We start from the raw sequence: 19,999 nt of genomic DNA, 5'->3' as shown, positions 1-19,999 counted from the left end.
TAATTGTCCAAACGCCTCTCTTTTTCCTTTCCTTTCCTTTTATTATAATAATTTTTATTGATTTTCTTTCTCACAACAAATATCCATCACCATCACTAAATCTTCCTATATCTCATCATAGTCTTTCAATTTTAACTTTCCTTCTTGTTCTGTTAGTAATTCTCTGTATGTTGGCCGTATTCCTTTCATTGTTGACATGTTAAGTGATAGTGCTTCAATGGGTGATAGCCACCATGGAGTTTGGGGTTCCAATAATTCTTTGTATTTCCCCCATACCTTTATTAAAAATTTATTATAGTATTGTCGAGTCCTTTGTGTACTTCCCCCCCATACCACAATTCCAATAATTCTTTGTATTTTCCCCATACCTTTATTAAAAACCTATTATAGTATTGTCGAGTCCTTTGTGTACTTTTGTTTTCCCATACCACAAATATGCATGCCAACCAAATCTGCTGTCATGTCCTTCCAGTTCTATTGCCTCTTCTTTCTCCAATTTAATCCAATCCCGAATCTGAGTAAGACAAGCTGCTTCATAGTATATTTTGAGATCTGGAAGGGAAAAGCCTCCCCTTTCTTTTAAGTCTGAGTTTTGTATTTTATTCTTGGCCTTGTTTTTTCCAATATTACTACGATACTCTAGAGCAGCCTTTTTCAACCTGTGGGCCCCCAGGTGTTGCTGAACTACAACTCCCATCACCCCTAGCTAGCAAGGCCAGAGCTCAGGGATGATGGGAGTTGTAGTCCAACAACATCTGGGGACCCACAGGTTGAGAACCGCTGCTCTAGAGGGTTTTCTGTTGTAAATATTAGATTGTCTGAAAAGGCTCTGACCTTATAGGCCCTTTGTCCAACTTTAATTCCTTCTATTCTAAGGTCTTCTCTTACTGCTTTCAAATATACTTCCAGAAGCTTGATAAAGAGAAGAGGAGAAAGAGGGCAGCCCTGTCTTGTTCCCTTAGAGATATTAAAAGCTTCTGATGTTTCACCATGTATAATTAGTCTGACCTTTTGGGAATTATAAATCGCTTTTATACCACTACATATTTTCTCACCCAAACTCATAATTTCCAAAGTTTTTTGCATGAATACCCTTGAAGCATTATCCAATGCTTTCTCCGCATCCACCAAGATCAGGGCTGCCTTTTTATCTGGTCTCATTTCTAGGTATTCTATTGTATCTACTACCAATCTTACGTTGCTGTAAATTTGTCTTTCAGGTAGGAAGCCTGACTGATCTTTCTTTATTAATTTTGCCAGGATCTTTTTCAATTTATTGGCTAATTTTTTTTGCAAATAATTTATAATCTGAATTTAGAAATGAGATTGGTCTATAATTTTTAATTTACTCTAAATTGGATCCATATTTCAGTATCAATGTAATTAGGGCCTCTTGCCATGATTCTGGCACTTTTCCTCCTTCTAAAATTTTGTTCATTATTTTTTCTAACACCGGTAATATGGTCTCTTCCAATTTTTTGTAATTCATTAAAGATATACCATCTGGACCAGGGACTTTACCATTCTTAGAAGTCACAATTCCTTCTTTTATTTCATTAATATTAATAGGGGCACTCAAGTATTTCTATTCTTTCTCTTATTTTTACCAGTCTATTGTTTATAAAAAAAATTCCTATTTTTTCGTCAAGTTCTTCCAGCTCATTTCCATTTCTGTTGTCGTTTTGCAGCAGATTTAGTTATTGTAAAATCACAAAACAACCACAAAGAATCTTGAGGGAGGTTACACATTTATTCCAGTTCAGTCTTTGATTATTGACATTTCTATCCCACAACCCTATCCACCTAGCAGACTGCCTCTCTCCCCTGCCCCTACAAGCCCATCAGTAAAATTTTCTGTAGATACAATGGGGATTGTTCCATGACAGTTCTCACTTGCTGACAATGCAGAAGGAGGCCACCTTGGTGCACCCAAAAGATAGCTTGTAGCTTCGTGAACACTATCCAACCATCTCGTCCTCTATCATCCCCTTCTCCTTGTGCCCTCCATCTTTCCCAACATCAGGGTCTTTTCCAGGGAGTCTTCTCATGAGGTGGCCAAAGTATTGGAGCCTCAGTGTGATGGCCTGGGAATCTGATTCAGAGGCTGAACCGGAGGAATCCCAGCCTGCACAGGAGTCCCCGCCTCCAGGGCCGGCTGAGCTGGGGCAGGGCCTTGAATCTGAAGCACCTGCACCTGTGCCGGATCCTCAGGAGCAGACACCAGATGAATCCACTCTGGCTCCGGAGGTGATTGAGGACCCATTACCTACAGGTGCGCCTCTCCCAGCCCTGTCAGGGGAAGGTGAGCCTCCCCCTGGGTCCAGTAACCCTCCAGCCTCTCCTAAGCTGCAGAGGCTCAGGACAGAGAGGCGGAGGGAACTGGTTTCTCTCAGGAGGAGTGCTTGCCTTAAGGCCAGGAGAGGCGGGTCACCTGTGGGCTGGGACCGCCCCTGGCCTCAGAGGAGATAAATCATGGAACTTTGGAGTGTCAGGCATAGCCCTATTGGCTTTAGCCCAAACGTAGCAGAGTTTTCCTGCACAGCAAAGAAGCTAGTTGCGGCAGTAATGACTAGTCAGCTAGACTCAGAATAACTATTTACAGGATTTATTAAAAGGAGAAAATAAAACCAGCAGAGTTTCTGCATACAAATAAAGCAAAATAAATCCTCTCTCTCTCTCTCAAAACCATACACAGCACTTCTACTCCTAACACACCTCACATCACAGTGTGCTAGCAGTCCCTAGATAACAGTTGAGTGCTGGTCGTTAACCAATCAGAGTAAGCAGTTTCTAGGTCAAGCAGACCTGGGCTTTCTGCCAAGAGTAAATTGACACTGCCTTGAGTTAATTGTCTGAAGCCAGAATCTGCAAGTTTCCCATGAGAATCAATTAACAGAAACTGAACAATAAAGGCCAGTCAGCCTGGTCCCAGGATACGGGAGCAACGACGTTGGAAACCTGTTTCTGCCAGCACCCAGACCTGTCTTTCCGGAGTTCCCGACCACGCCCAGCTTTTTGCTTTGAACCCAGCTTCCCCCTTGGTGGACAATCTCCAGACCCTCGGCCCTGGACCGGACTTTGACCATGGCTCACGGTAACTCCCCCCCCCCCCGGGACCAGCACACTCAGCTTTACGATCTATCCTTCCAGTGAGCACTCAGGGCTGATTTCCTTCAGAATGGATAGGTTTGATCTTCTTGCAGTCCATGGGAGTCTCAAGAGTCTCCTCCAGCACCATAATTCAAAAGCATCAATTCTTTGGTGATCAGCTTTCTTTATGGTCCAGCTTTCACTTCCATACATCACTACTGGGAAAACCAAAGCTTTTACTATATGGACCTTTTTTGGCAAGGTCTCTGCTTTCTCTGCTTTTTAAGATGCTGTCTAGGCCTGTCATTGCCCTTCTCCCAAGAAGCAGGCGTCTTTTAATTTCGTTGCTGCTGTCACCATCTGCAGTGATCATGGAGCCCAAGAAAGTAAAATCTCTCACTGCCTCCATTTCTTCCCCTTCTATTTGCCAGGAGGTGATGGGACCAGTGGCCATTATCTTCGTTTTTTGATGTTGAGCTTCAGACCATATTTTGCCCTCCTCTTTCACCCTCAATAAAAGGTTCTTTAATTCCTCCTCACTTTCTGCCATCAAGGTTGTGTCATCTGCATATCTGAGGTTGTTGATATTTCTTCCGGCAATCTTAATTCCGGCTTGGGATTCATCCAGTCCAGCCTTTCGCCTGATGAATTCTGCATATAAGTTAAATAAGCAGGGAGACAATATACAGCCTTGCCGTACTCCTTTCCCAATTTTGAACCAATCAGTTGTTCCATATCCAGTTCTAACTGTAGCTTCTTGTCCCACATAGAGATTTCTCAGGAGACAGATGAGGTGATCAGGCACTCCCATTTCTTTAAGAACTTGCCATAGTTTTCTGTGGTCGACACAGTCAAAGTGTTTGCATAGTCAATGAAGCAGAAGTAGATGTCTTTCTGGAACTCTCTAGCTTTCTCCATAATCCAGCGCATGTTTGCAATTTGGTCTCTGGTTCCTCTGTCTCTTCTAAATCCAGCTTGCACTTCTGGGAGTTCTCGGTCCACATACTGCTTGAGCCTACCTTGTAGAATTTTAAGCATAACCTTGTTAGCGTGTGAAATGAGTGCGATTGTGCGGTAGTTGGAGCAATCCTCTGGCCACTGCTGAGTTTTCCAAACTTGCTGGCATATTGAGTGTAGCACCTTAACAGCATCATCTTTTAAAATTTTAAATAGTTCAGCTGGAATACCATCACTTCCACTGGCCTTGTTATTTACAGTGCTTTCTAAGGCCCATTTGACTTCACTCTCCAGGATGTCTGGCTCAAGGTCAGCAACCACACTACCTGGGGTTTGTGAGCCATCCATATATTTCTGGTATAATTCCTCTGTGTATTCTTGCCACCTCTTCTCAATGTCTTCTGCTTCTGTTAGGTCCTTTCCACTTTTGTCCTTTATTATGGTAATCTTTAAACAAAATGTTCCTTTCATATTTCCGATTTTCTTGAACAGATCTCTGGTTCTTCCCATTCTGTTGTTTTCCTCTATTTCTTTGCATTGCTCGTTTAAGAAGGCTTTCTTGTCTCGCCTTGCTATTTTTTGGAAATCTGCATTCAATTTCCTGTATCTTTCACTATCTCCCTCGCATTTTGCTTGCCTTCTCTCCCCCACTATTTGTAAGGCTTCGTTGGACAGCCACTTTGCTTTCTTGCATTTCTTTTTCATTGGGATGGTTTTCGTTGCTGCCTCCTGTATAATGTTGCGAGCCTCCACCCATAGTTCTTCAGGCACTCTGTCCAGCAAATCTAAATCCTTGAACCTGTTCCTCACTTCCACTGTGTATTCATAAGTGATTTGAAGCTGATGATCTGAGCCACAGTCAGCTCCAGGTCTTGTTTTTGTATAGAGCTTCTCCATCTTTGGCTGCAGATAATATAATCAATCTGATTTCGATGCTTCCACCCAGTACGGCTTTCGCTACTCTTTTGTTGACTATGAGGGCCACTCCATTTCTTTTACAGGATTCTTGCCCACAGTAGTAGATATGATAGTCATCCGAACTAAATTCGCCCATTCCCGTCCATTTTAGTTCACTGATGCCCAGGATGTCAATATTTATTCTTGCCATCTCATTTTTGACCACATCCAACTTACCCAGGTTCATGGTTCTTACATTCCAGGTTCCTATGCAATATTTTTCTTTACAGCATTAAACTTTCCTTTCGCTTCCAGGCATATCCGCAACTGAGCGTCCTTTCGGCTTTGGCTCAGCCGCTTCATCAGCTCTGGATCTACTTGTACTTTTCCTCTGCTCTTCCCCAGTAGCGTGTTGGACACCTTCCGACCTGAGGGGCTCATCTTCCAGTGTCATAACTTTTATATGCCTGTTGTCTTTGTCCATGGAGTTTTCTTGGCAGGGATACTGGAGTGGCTTGCCGGTTTCTCCTCCAGGTGGATCACGTTTGGTCAAAACTCTCCACTATGACCTGTCTATCTTGGGTGCCCTGCTCGGCATAGTTCATAGCTTCTCTGAGTTATTCAAGCCCCTTTACCATGGCAAGGCAGTGATCCATGAAGGGGTTGTAGTTACATCTATACAAAGTGCATAGCCTTTGACCCTCCATAGAGAAATGGGGAGGAATGAGGAGCCTGAATAGCTGACTAGAAGGAAAGGTACCCTGGTAAGCTTCTGTCGATTCTTGAGGGGGCTTTGTATCATTTAACTTCAAAATGTGGGAAATGTTTGTGGGGGCCTCCCCCTCCCCCTGTTGCTTCTGATGAGTGGGGCCCTGGATATCTGCCCCAAACATTTGCCTTGATGGTAGCAGGATGGGAGAAGTCAAGTGCCCAGAATAAAAAAGGAAAAGTATTTTCTGCATCTTTTCTTGAACGAAATGGGATGTCTGAAACCTCAGACTAAGTTCATGTTGACAGTATCAAAACTGTTATTCATAACCCAGTTAATATATTTATTACTGCTGATATAAAGAGTCTATCCTTCAGAGAAATAAGGTGACTTTGCATACAATATAATGCTGTCCCAAACAAACACTTTAACCAGAAAAACTTGCCTTCTGGGAGGTGGGGCAAGATGCTGAAGGAATCTATTCTATCTGGGGGGGGGGAGCTCAGTGTGAAGCAGGTTCTGGAGGAATTTTACCCTTATGCTTTTCATATAACCAGTTATCCAGTTAATCAGTTATCAATATATTCACATATAACCAGAGATTTTTACAGTGATTTTATAAACCATGTTTGAATCATGAAAGCTTCTGCTTAGCTTAACAGCAAATTGCCTAAATCTGCAAAGTTTAGATGAACTCTGTCCCAGTGCTTTCTTGCTCTCTACGAGAGGGGAAGCGATAAATCAGGAGATGCTGGTACATCTCTCCCCCCCCCCCGTCCAGACTAAGTCTGTACACGAAACAGGAAGGTGCTAACCGCAAATGTCCTTAAATGAACAGATGGTCGTTGGGGAGTAGCAGTCAGAGTTCCTCCTTGCCTTAAGTTTCTATTCTGCACCGATAAAATCTGGGGGAAAGGTCGGCAGACGTACAGACTGAGAAAAGCAGAAGTTGGGAGAAGAACTCTTTGTACGGTCAGGAGCAAGGCTGGGATGCATGCATTAGCTTAATTTTCGCTGTTGTCTGTAATGTATCTGATTATGTCATGATTTGTGATGTATTCACTCAGGTATATAACCCCAGAGCGACAGAGCTCGGGGCCCAGTCTTTTGGAAAGGATTCCAACTGGGTCAATTATTGCTCAGCAATAAACCTCACCTTCTTTTTCTCCAATTGCTGCGTCTGTCAATTCTTGAACTTTCTTAATTGATCACTGGTACCCTTTGCACGTTGCAACAAGTGCACCCAGAAGATACCAGATATTGGTTGTAGAAAGAAATGGGGAGGAGACAAGAGCTGGAATAGCTGACCCGAAGGAAAGGTAACCTGGGAACTTCATGTTGATCGACCACCCCAGCTCCCTGACCCCAAGAAAAGACCAGTCCAGGCAGGCAGGTGAGCATTACAGCTACACCCCACATTATGCTCTGCAGCAGCTATTCCTTCAGACAGGCCTATTTTCATTCAGTTCTTAGTGTGTCCATGGGTGTGTGCGTTTTACGTTTCCTTTCCCCCCTTCCTTGCAATCCTGACAAAAATCAAACCTCCACGCCAATGCTTTCAGCCCCAGAAGAGGAGCTCCCCTTGGTGTCAAGGGAGGGGGGGTACAAGGGAGCATCTGGAGCCCTGCCATTCCTTCTGTCCCTGGCCACTCCCCTCCTCTCTCTGCCATCCCAGGGCCACTCTTGACTCCCCAGCAGGAGACTGGATCTATATGTGATGGTGAGATGTCCCGGCTGGTTGAAGGACCTCTTTCTGTTTCCTGGAGCTCCATCCTGCCTTCTCATGCAAGGTGGAGTCATGAAGCAGGTGAAGACTGAGCACACCTAAGGGCGACACGGGGGGGGGGGGTTCTGCTTAACCTTTCCCCGTCTGCTCCTTTTCTGGATCAAAATCCCCAGCTCATCTGTCTAGCTGCTGCTGCTGCTGCTGCTACTGCTGCTGCATGTCAGTGTTCCTGTGTCTCTGAAGTGTTTCTCTGAGGAGAATACAGGACACTGCAAAATACCCTGTAATGCAAACAGGGAGACTTCTGTCCAGGAGATTTCTGTATAAAAAATTCTTTGCTGAGCTGGAAGTGGGGACTACCGTATTTTTCGCTCTATAAGACGCACCAGACCACAAGACGCACCTAGTTTTTGGAGGAGGAAAACAAGAAAAAAAATATTCTGAATCTCAGAAGCCAGAACAGCAAGAGGGATCGCTGCGTAGTGAAAGCAGCAATCCCTCTTGCTGTTCTGGCTTCTGGGATAGCTGCGCAGCCTGCATTCGCTCCATAAGACGCACAAACATTTCCCCTTACTTTTTAGGAGGGAAAAAGTGAGTCTTATAGAGCAAAAAATACGGTAAGTGTTATGTATTGAAGTTCTCACCCTTGCCACCAGAGGTATTGTGTATATAGTTTTCACTCAGGTCCACGTCAGTTAATTTAGGCGGGAAACTCTAGGTGGTTGTTGTTACAATGTTGGCAGCCAGCTGCCTATAAAAGCAGGCCGGCTGAGCTCTTTGCTGTTCAGTTCAGTTCCAGCTTACTATAAAGAACCACTTGGAGAAATCTCTGTGTTGTCTGCTAGGTCCACCCAGATTAAAATTATTTACCAATTCCTAAGTATCTGGGTAAGGTAAAGGTGAAGAGACCCCTGACCATTATATCCAGTCGCGGACGACTGTGGTTGCGGCGCTCATCTCGCTTTATTGGCCAAGGGGGCCTGCGTACAGCTTCCGGGTCATGTGGCCAGCATGACTAAGCCGTCTCTGGCGAACCAGAGCAGTGCACAGAAACGCCATTTACCTGCCCGCTGGAGTGGTATGTAATAAAAAAATTTAAAGTCATATATATATATATATATATATATATATATATATATATATATATATATAATGAATGTTCATAAGTGTACAAACCAATCATGTACATAGATATGTGGACCACGTGTCTGGATCAGCACAGGAAGACCGCCCTGAAACCATTTTGACTCCAAAACTGACCAAATGTTTTCTCTGCAAGGAGGGAGCGGTGAGGGAACCTTCCCATTGTCTCAGGAATTGAGGAATCACCGTCTCAAAGGAATGGCCAGACTACCAGGAAAGGCAATCAGATAAGGCATTATCACATAACCTGGCAGCATGAAAAACAACAAAATTCAAATTTCTGTTGTAGACCGCCTTTTCTGTGATGTAGGTATGATGTTTGTGGAGGGTGGTCTTGGGTTACACCCCTTCTGTGATGTAGGTATGATGCATGGAGGGGTGGTCTTGAGCTCTAGGGCAGGGAATTTAAAAGGTCTATATAAGGGCAGGCACACCTTTGTTTGGGGTTTGTTTGGGTTGTTTACTCCTGACCAAAGCTCCTGTTTCCCAAAAGGACTGGAGGGGGGAGGTCTCCTCATCACTTTTTTTTTTTATAAATATTTTTTATTAAGGTTTCAACAAATTTAACAAAACACACACACACAAGAAACACAACACAAAACATAATAAAACATAAAACATATATAAGTTCAATTCTTAATTTCTTGTAGCTTACTTTCCCGACTTCCTCTTACCTCCCCTTTCTGTATTCCAATTTCAAATTTATTTTCAGCAAATCCTTCCCGTATTTTTTAACTTACTTTTAATATTGCTTACTCTCCTTAATTTAACCATTATCGCTATTAACTCCTTCATTTCTAATCCAACATCATTTTAACAGTCATTGATTTTGCTATATTTCTTTAAATAGTCCTTAAATTTTCTCCAATCTTCTTCCACTGTTTCTCTTCCCTGGTCTCGGATTCTGCTCGTCATCTCAGCCAAACCCATATAGTCAATCACCTTCATCTGCCATTCTTCCACGGTGGGTAAATCTTGTGTCTTCCAGTATTTTGCGATGAGTATTCTTGCTGCTGTTGTAGCATACATAAAAAATGTTCTATCCTTCTTAGACACCAATTGGCCGACCATGCCCAGGAGAAAAGCCTCTGGTTTTTTAGTAAGCGTGTACTTAAGTACCTTTTTAATTTCATTATAGATCTTTTCCCAGAAAGCCTTAATCCTTGGGCACGTCCACCAAAGGTGATAAAAAGTTCCTTCAATTTCTTTACATTTCCAACATTTATTGTCAGGCAAATGATAGATTTTTGCAAGCTTGACCTCATCACTTTTAAGCCACCCCACTCCCACCGCATGGAAGGCAGAGGACGTGTTCATTCACAATCCCAGTAAACCATGTGTGTATCTGAAGTGAACTGCAGCTCCTTCCCCTCTCACTGGGCTGCTGCAAGAAAAGGCAGCAGAGGAGGAAAGGGATGGGTTTGAAGGCTCTTCCTGCCTCTCTCCCCTGAGCAACAAGAGCAAAGGGTGTTTGTAGGGCAGAACGACAGAGGAGGAGTCAGGGAGGACAGAGGGAGCAATGGGCGGATCCCCCGCCTCTCCCAGGGGGTCCTGATGCAAGCAAGGGGCTTCCTTCTTCTCCATGCAAGGGCCACCCATGTATTCAGAGCAGTCCTTTGCAGATTAACACTTAAATTCCAAGGGACCTACTCTCAGGCCACTAATGTGCATACCATGACAGACTTAGGAAGGGAGAAGGGACAAGCAGGTGAAAGGAATTGCCAAAGGTGTTTGAAAATGGGTGGGGGCTCTTGGGAAGGGGGTGCCCAGTTGGGGCTTCTCCAGGGGCAGCAGAATGTCTTGGGCAGGAGAATCCCTGCAGGGGCTCTCAGACTCCCTTGGCTTCTTCTTCTTCCCTCCCAGGAAGCTGCAACTTGCTCTGGATTCTGCGCTCCTCAGGAAGCTGAACCTGCAAACCTAGCTGAGACTGAACCTGCAACCCTGGCCAGGATGGAAGGAGGAAGATGGACGGGTGACCTGGTCAGGCTGTCTCCCGCATCCCTCCCCACAACCTCTGAGCATTTCCTCCCAGGACCCTTGGAGAAATCTGGTGAGTTCCAAGGGAGAGGAGATGGGGACAGGGATAGATGGTGGAGGGAGAAAGAGGAAAAGATGGAGAGGAGACAAATGGAAGGAAGTTCGTGATATTAAGGAGGAGGGGGGTGAGGCCTTCTCCAAAGCAGCTCTTTGTTTCTTGAATCCCTTTCATAAAGTATAGTGGTACCTCGGGTTACATACGCTTCAGGTTACAGACTCCGCTAACCCAGAAATAGTACCTCAGGTTAAGAACTTTGCTTCAGGATGAGAACAAAAATCGTGCTCCTGCGGTGCAGCAGCAGCAGGAGACCCTATTAGCTAAAGTGATGCTTCAGGTTAAGAACAGTTTCAGGTTAAGAACGGATCTCCGGAACAAATTAAGTACGTAACCAAAGGTATCACTGTAGTGGGGGCAGATTTTCTTCCTCCAGGATTTTAAATCTTAGGAGTTACAGTGGTACCTTGGTTCTCAAACATAATCGGTTCCGGACGTTTTCCAAAACCAATGCATTCCAAAACCAAGGCGTGCTTTCCCATAGAAAGTAATGCAAAATGGATGAATCCGTTCCAGACTTTTAAAAACAACCCCTAAAACAGCAATTTAACATGAATTTTACTATCTAACAAGACCATTTATCCATAAAATGAAAACAGTAATCAATGTTCTGTACCATAAAATAAATAAGACAGCATTGTAGATGATAAAAATTAAAATTAAAACAAAAAACACGCCACAGTCAAAAATGAAAAGGCCACACAAACAAAAATGAAATAATGGGAAAAAACTAAAGCACCAAATGTCACCTCAGAACACTGCTACTAGTAACGGCTTTAATATTGATAAGGTGGGGGGCTTAAATTTGCTGCTCAAGGATGCAAGTGGGATGAAAAAAACCTTAATTACGATGGGGGGGGGACTTAAATTTGCTGTGCAGCAATCGGAAAGGATAAAATTTAAGCAATCAGCAGCAAAAAAACTCTTATACACAAATCCTGCTTGCTGGATTCCCACAGGCATCTAGCTGGCCACTGTGAGAAGAGGATGCTGGACTAGGTGGGCCTTTGCCCAATCGAACAGGCTTTTCTTATGCTCTAATACAGACATCCCCAAACTTGGCCCTCCAGATGTTTTTGGACTGCAACTCCCAACGTCCCTAGCTAACAGGACCAGTGGTCAGGGATGATGGGAATTGTAGTCCCAAAACATCTGGAGGGCCAAATTTGGAGATGCCTGTTCTAATATACTGTAATATTTTTAGTTACATGTGGCATAGTAACACTAAAGTTTTACTTCTTAGTCATAGGAGAGACTGCTACTCAAGCCTGTGATCATTTCCTACCTGGGAAAAGAGAAATACCGAGATGTGTCTAAGAAGCCAATTCCACCACAGATTATAAAATAATGCAGTTTAGTAAGTGTGAATGGAGTGATCATGTGTTTTTCTTGCCATTATCTCACCTGCATTCCTAAAAGTTTGGAACATAGAGAGGACAGTAGAGAAAGTAGATAGTGTTAAAATAAGAGAAGGTGCATACTGGGACTGACATGTGTTCAGTTCCTTTCTTGTTTTTCCGGAAAGTCTTAACAGGATTCTTCCCTCCACCCCACACCCAAACAGGTGAGGAAGACGATGGCCAGAATTCTATGGAGCCATCTGTGAATTCATTAGGAAGAACAAAGAAACAGTTTAAATGCATGGAATGTGGGGTGTTCTTTAGTCACAGTGGAAGACTGAGGACACATCAACGAATTCACACAGGGGAGAAACCATTTAAATGTACAGACTATCGAAAGAGCTTCAGGGACAATGGAACACTTAGAAAACATCAGCGAACTCACACAGGGGATAAACCATTTGAATGTATTGAATGTGGAAAGTGCTTCAGTCGAAATGGAAAACTTAGAAGACATCAACGAACTCACACAGGGGAGAAACCATTTGAATGTATTGAATGTGGAAAGAGCTTCAATGATAGTGGAAACCTTAGACAACATCAACAAACTCACACGGGGGAGAAACCATTTAAATGTATTGAATGTGGAAAGTGCTTCAGTCAAAATGGAAAACTTAGAAGACATCAACGAACTCACACGGGGGAGAAACCATTTAAATGTATTGAATGTGGAAAGAGCTTCAGTGAAAATGGAACACTTAGAATACACCAACGAACTCACATAGGGGGGACACCATTTGAATGTACTGAATGTGGAAAGAGCTTCAGGGACAATGGAACACTTAGAAGACATCAACGAACTCACACAGGGGAGAAACCATTTGAATGTATTGAATGTGGAAAGAGCTTCAATGATAGTGGAAACCTTAGACAACATCAACAAACTCACACGGGGGAGAAACCATTTAAATGTATTGAATGTGGAAAGTGCTTCAGTCGATATGGACACCTTAGAAGACACCAACGAACTCACATGGGGGTGAAACCATTTGAATGTATTGAATGTGGAAAGAGCTTCAGTGAAAATGGAACACTTAGAACACATCAACGAACTCACACGGGGGAGAAACCATTTAAATGTATTGAATGTGGAAAGTGCTTCAGTGATAGTAGAGCACTTAGAAGACACCAACGAACTCACACGGGGGAGAAACCATTTAAATGTATTGAATGTGGAAAGAGCTTCAGCCAATATGGACACCTTAGAAGACACCAACGAACTCACACGGGGGAGAAACCATTTAAATGTATTGAATGTGGAAAGTGCTTCAGTGATAGTGGAACTCTTAGAAAACATCAAAGAACTCACACGGGAGAAACCATTTGAATGTATTAAATGTGGAAAGAGCTTCAGTTGATATGCATACCTTAGAAGACACCAACAAACTCACACGGGAGCAACCATTTAAATGTACTGAATGTGGAAAAAGCTTCGGTCGATATAGACATCTTATAAGACACCAACGAACACACGGGGAAGAAACCATTTTAATGTATGGCATGTGGAAGGAGCTTCAGCAAAAGTAGAGCACTTAGAATACACCAACAAACTCATACGGGGGAGAAACCTTTGGAGCGTATTGAATGTGGGAAGAGCTTCAACAGGGAGGATAAACTTACATTACATTGGCGAAGTCCCACAGGGGAAAAGCTTAAGTCAATATGGAACCTTAGGAAACATCCGCTAACTCACATGGGGAAAACCAGATTTATGAAATTTGGAAAAAGCTTCAGAGGGAGTGGAGACCTTAATATTCAGAAGATAATTCACACAGGCGGGAAACCATATAAATGTATGAAAAATTGGCAGTGTTTTCAATAATAATAATTTTTATTTGTACCACGCCCATCTGGCTGGATTTCCCCAGCCACTCTAGGTGGCTTCCAACAAAGTATTGAAATACAATAGTCCTTCAGATATTAAAAGCTTCCCCAAACAGGGCATCCTTCAGATGCATTTTAAAGTCTGGTGGCTGTTTTTTCCTTTGACATCTGGTGGGAAGGTATTCCACAGGGAGGGCACCACTTCCGAGAAGGCCCTCTGCCTGGTTCCCTGTAACTTCGCTTCTCACAGTGAGGGACCTGCCAGAAGGCCCTTGGTGCTGGACCTCCGTGTCCAGGCAGAACGTTGGGGGTGGAGACTCTCCTTCAGGTATACTGGATCGAGGCCGTTTAGCGCTTTAAAGGTCAGCACCAACGCTTTGATTTGTGCTCAGAAATGCAATGGGAGCCTATGTTGGTCTTTCAATACCAGTGTTATGTGGTCCCAGCGGCCACTCCCAGTCACCAGTCTAACTGCCACATTCTGGATTAATTGCAGTTTCTGGATCACCTTCAAAGGTAGCCCCACGTAGAGCGTATTGTAGTAGTCCAAGCAGGAGATAACTGGAGCCTGCACTACTCTGGCAAGACAGTCTGCGAGCAGATAGGGTCTCAGCCTGCGTACCAGATGAAGCTGGTAAACAGAATTGACCTGCACTTCCATTGACAGCTGCAAGTCCCAAATGACTCCCAGTCTGCGCACCTGGTCCTTTAAGGGCACAGTTACCCCATTCAGGACACCTTAGAAGCCATCAACTAACTCACACAGGGGAGAAACCATTTAAATGTACTGAATGTGGAAAGTGCTTCAGTCAAAATAGAACACTTAGAATGCACCAACGAACTCACATGCGGGAGAAACCATTTAAATGTATTGAATGTGGAAATAGCTTTAGTCGATATGGAAACCTTAGAATACACCAACAAACTCACACAGGGGAGAAACCATTTAAATGTATTCACTGTGGAAAGAGCTTCAGTCGATACGGAAACCTTAGAAGCCATGAACTAACTCACACGGGGGAGAAACCATTTGAATGTATTGAATGTGGAAAGTGCTTCAGTCAAAATGGACACCTTAGAAGCCATCAACTAACTCACATGGGGGAGAAACCATTTAAGTGTACTGAATGTGGAAAGTGCTTCAGTCTATATGGAACACTTAGAATGCACCAACGAACTCACACAGGGGAGAAACCATTTAAATGTATTGAATGTGGAAAGAGCTTCAGTGAAAGTGGACACCTTAGAAAACACCAAAAAATTCACACGGTGAGAAACCATTTAAATGTATTGAATGTGGAAAGTGCTTCAGTCAAAATGGAACACTTAGAATACACCAACGAACTCACACGGGGGAGAAACCATTTAAATGTATTGAATGTGGAAAGAGCTTCAGTGAAAATGGAACACTTAGAATACACCAACGAACTCACCCAGGGGAGACATCATTTAAATGTATTGAATGTGGAAAGAGCTTCAGTGAAAGTGGACACCTTAGAAGACACCAAAAAAATCACACGGTGAGAAACCATTTAAATGTATTGAAACCATTTTAATGTATGGCATATGGAAGGAGCTGCAGCAAAAGTAGAGCACATAGAATACACCAACTAACTCATACAGGGGAGAAACCATTGGAACGTATTGAATGTGGGAAGAGCTTCAACAGGGAGGATAAACTTACATTACACTGGCGAACTCCCAAAGGGGAGTAGCTTAAGTCAATATGGAACCTTAGGAAACATCCCCTAACTCACATAGGGAAAACTAGATTTATGGAACGTGGGAAAAGCTTCAGAGGGAGTGGAGAACTTAATATTCATAAGATAATTCACATAGGCGAGTAACCATTTTTTTAAAAAAGAGAGAAACCATAAAAATGTATGGAGTTTTCCACTCAGGTTTCCCAGATTTCCTGGAAAGTGAAGATGATTGTCAAGTCTCTGGATGTACGGAAAAGAATTTCAATAATAAAAAAGAATTTCAATAATAATAATAATATTTTGTATTTGTACCACGCCCATCTGGCTGGATTTCCCCCGCCAATCTGGGTGGCTTTCAACAAAATATTGAAATACAATAGTCCTTCAGATATTAAAAGCTTCCCTAAACAGGACAGCCTTCAGATGTCTTTTAAAGTCTGGTGGCATATCTGGTGGGAAGGTATTCCACAGGGAGGGCACCACTACCGAGAAGGCCCTCTGCCTGGTTCCCTGTAACTTCGCTTCTCACAGTGAGGGAACCGCCAGAAGGCTTTTGGTACTGGACCTCCATGTCCAGGCAGATCGATGGGGGTGGAGACTCTCCTCCCGTCACCAGTCTAGCTGCCGCATTCTGGATTAGTTGTTGTTTCCGGACCACTTACAAAGGTCGCCCCACGTAGAGTGCATTGCAGTACTCCAAGTGGGAGATAACTGGAGCATGCACTACTTTGGCAAGACAGTCTGCGTGCAGATAGGGTCTCAGCCTGCGTACCAGATGGAGCTGGTAAACAGCTGCCCTGGACACAGAATTGACCTGTGCCTCCATGGACAGCTATGAGTCCAAAATGACTCCCAGTCTGCGCACCTGGTCCTTTAGGGGCACAGTTACCCCATTCAGGACCAGGGAGTCCTCCACACCTGCCTGCCTCCTGTCTCCCAAAAACAGGACATCTGCCTTGTCGGGATTCAACTTTAATATGTTAGCCGCCATCCATCCTCCAACCGCCTCCAGGAACTCACAAAGGACCTCCACCATCTTCACTGGTTCTGATTTGAAAGAGAAGTAGAGCTGGGTATCCGCATACTGATGAACATCCAGCCCAAACCCCCTGATCTCTCCCAGCGGCTTCATGTAGATGTTGAAAAGCATGGGGAGAGGACGGAACCCTGAGGCACTCCCCAAGTGAGAGCTCAGGGGTCTGAACACTCATTCCCCAACACCACTTTCTGAACACGGCCCAGGAGGAAGGAGCGGAACCACTGTGTAACAGTTCCTCCAGCTCCCAGCCTCTCTAGATGGTACAGTAGGTTGTTATGGCCGATGGTGTCAAAAGCCTCTGAATGATCCAGCACAACTAGGAAACAGCTCTTACCTTTGTCCCTAGCCAGCCGGAAATCATCGTGTCCAGGTCAGTTTCAGTGCCATGATGAGGCCTGAATCCCAACTGGAAGGGATCCAAATGCTCCACATATTCCAGGCGTCCCTGGAGTTGTTCAGCAACCACCCACTCAATCACCTTGCCAAAGAATGGAAGATTTGAGACTGGGCGATAGTTGGCCGTATTGGCTGGGTCTAAAGATATTTTTTTTTAACCCAGAAATATTACCTCGGGTTAAGAACTTTGCTTCAGGATGAGAACAGATACCGTACAGCGGCAGCAGGAGGCCCGATTAGCTAAAGCAGTGCTTCAGGTTACGAACAGATCTCCAGAATGAATTAAGTTCTTAACCTGAGGTACCACTGTAACTGCCTCTTTCAGTGTGTCTGGGAAGGCTCCCTCACAGAGAGAAGCATTCACCACCCCACGGAGCCCATCGCCCAGCCCTTCCCGGCTAGCTTTTATGAGCCAGGATGGGCAAGGATCAAGGAGACAGGTGGTTGGTTTCACTAGTCCAAGCAGCCTGTCCACATCCTCAGACGTAACAGATTGGAATTGATCCCACGCAACTTTACTAGACAGGACTCTAGCACTCCCCAGCCCCCGCCCTGCTCCCACGGGGGAGTCTACCTCTCTGAATCTGAGCGACTTTATCTGCAAAAAAAACTTTGCAAAATCATTGCAGGAGATCATGTGGCCTGTACCGGGCGCCATTGGAGAGATGGTTCCATTAAATTGCTAACCACCTGAAAGAGTCTCCTGCTGCTGTTTTCTGCAGATGCAATAGAGGGGGTGAAGAAGGATTTATTCACCTTCGCTGTCACCATTTGGTAGGCTTGATGTTGAGCTCTAACCCGTGTCTGGTCAGATTCAGAATGAGGTTTCTGCCACTGGTGCTCTAGCCGTCTCGTTGCCCTCAGATCCATGGAAAACCATGGGGCTGTCCGGGCTCCATGCAATCGGAGTGGGCTCTTCATTGCCAGACAGTCAATAGCCCTGGTTAACTCCACATTCCAACGGGCCACCAGGGAATCAGCTGAAAGGCCATCAGCATGGGATAAAACATTCCCTACCACTCTCTGGAAACCATTCGGATCCATTAAGTTGTAGGGGCTTTCCACCAAATGACACCAGACCCAGAGGCAGGGATAGTCCTCAAACTGAAATGGGGGGCCATGCTATTTGGTGACCCTTTTTTTCTTTTTTTCTTAATTTATACTTCTACATCACACAAACAAGCATTGAAGAAAACGGACAAACAATAGAAAACAGAAGAAAATGCAAAAACAAAATTACAAGGATCTAAACATAATATGCAAGGGACGCGGGTGGCGCTGTGGGTAAAAGCCTCAGCACCTAGGACTTGCCAATCGAAAGGTCGGCGGTTAGAATCCCCGCTGCGGGGTGCGCTCCCGTCACTCGGTCCCAGCGCCTGCCAACCTAGCAGTTTGAAAGCACCCCCGGGTGCAAGTAGATAAATAGGGACCGCTTACTAGCGGGAAGGTAAACGGCGTTCCGTGTGCTGCGCTGGCTCGCCAGATGCAGCTTGTCACGCTGGCCACGTGACCCGGAAGTGTCTGCAGACAGCGCTGGCTCCCGGCCTCTAGAGTGAGATGAGCGCACAACCCTAGAGTCTGTCAAGACTGGCCCGTACGGGCAGGGGTACCTTTACCTTTACCTAAACATAATATGCACTCAAAAATACATAACTAACTCCATATGCCTCTTTATTCTTCATATCACTGGTTGTCTGTAATGATTAATTTTTTGGAGAATTATTCTAATTAACCTGTGAGATTTTTATTCTAAACTAAGCCAAGTATGAATCTGGAAATCTCTTCCCTTCATATAATTTATGAAGACTTCCCACTCTCTCCTCATTTTCTCATTAGAATAATTTCTTATTAAAACTGTAAGTTTGGCCAATTCATGTTATCCTGACAATTTAAGAAGTCTTTCTTCTTTTGTTGGTGTTATGTTACTTTTCCAATTTTTAGCAATTACTATCCTGGCCATCATTACTGCATACAAAAATATTCTTTTGGTTTCTTTTGGGATGTCTGTTGTTAATAGGCCCAAAAAAACATTTCTGTTTTTGGGGGAAAGTACCGGAATGTCTTAACAGTTTATTTAATTCTTCATTAATGGTATCCCAAAATTATTTAATTTTAGGGCACGTCCACCACATATGGAAGAAATTCTCTTCTTTAAGTTTGCACCTCCAACACTTTCCACTGGTGTTTTGGTACATTTTAGCCAATTTCGAGGGTTTAATATACCATCTGTACATCATTTTTTAAAAAAAATTATTTTATTGTATAACATGCTATAAATCTTATGTCTCTTTTCCATAAGTTTTCCCATTTTTCTAAATCAATTGTATGACTGAAATCTTGTGCCCATTTACCCATGACATCTTTAACCTCTTTGTCTCTTAAGTGCCAATTTAATAATAGTTTATACATTTTGAATAATTTTTTATCATCATTTATAATCAATTTGTCTATTTCAAATCATTTTGTATCAAATCCAATTACTTTCTTGTCTTCCTCAAAAATTGCATTTAATCGATGGTATTGAAACCAGCCTATTCCTGTATGTCTTATTGTTTCATATATTTTTTCATTTGTAATCTATTATTTACTTCCTCTAAAGCATTCGCTCCATAAGACGCACAGAAATTTCCCCTTACTTTTTAGGGGGGGGGAGTGTGTCCTATAGAGCGAATAATACGGGACTTCCTCTAAAAGATCTTTATACGTCAACCAATTTGAATCCATATTTTTTCTTTTTACTGCCTCTGCCTCCATTGGTGACAACCACCATGGGGTTTTTGGTTCTAATATTTTTTTGTTCCTTTCCCAGACTTCATATAAGGCTTTCCTAATAATGGGATTTAGGAATCCCTTGTTGATTTTTGTTTTATTATAACCCAGGTAGCCATGCCACCCCACTATATTATCCCAGCCCTCAATATCCAATAAATTAGTATTCTTCAAGATCATCCATTCCTTGAGCCAGACCAGGCAGGCAGCTTCGTAGTAGATCCTAAAATCTGGCATTCCAAACCCTCCTTTGT

General features: G+C 43.6%; 2 protein-coding genes across 3 annotated transcripts in view; both read left to right on the top strand.

Moving 5' to 3' along the window:
• The window catches only part of LOC309364711 (uncharacterized protein), a 30,923-nt gene extending 17,100 nt beyond the window's left edge, over window positions 1-13,823 (top strand). Inside the window, exons 2-3 of one of the 2 annotated variants that reach the window (XM_081902505.1) lie at window positions 10,250-10,572; window positions 12,179-13,823. In XM_081902505.1, the coding sequence (XP_081758631.1) occupies window positions 10,260-10,572; window positions 12,179-13,341 (1,476 nt within the window). In that variant the 5' untranslated portion in view covers window positions 10,250-10,259 and the 3' untranslated portion in view covers window positions 13,342-13,823. Of the gene's footprint in view, window positions 1-9,016; window positions 10,573-12,178 lie in introns of those variants that run through there. The other variant, XM_081902504.1, reaches the window with a different exon arrangement.
• The window catches only part of LOC309364741 (uncharacterized protein), a 42,134-nt gene that overhangs the window by 21,447 nt on the left and 688 nt on the right, over window positions 1-19,999 (top strand). The window lies entirely within an intron of this gene.

The sequence above is a fragment of the Podarcis melisellensis genome (genome assembly GCF_964234715.1).
Source record: "Podarcis melisellensis genome assembly, chromosome: 2".
NCBI lineage: Eukaryota > Metazoa > Chordata > Lepidosauria > Squamata > Lacertidae > Podarcis > Podarcis melisellensis.
This window is presented reverse-complemented; position numbering and strand designations above follow the sequence as displayed.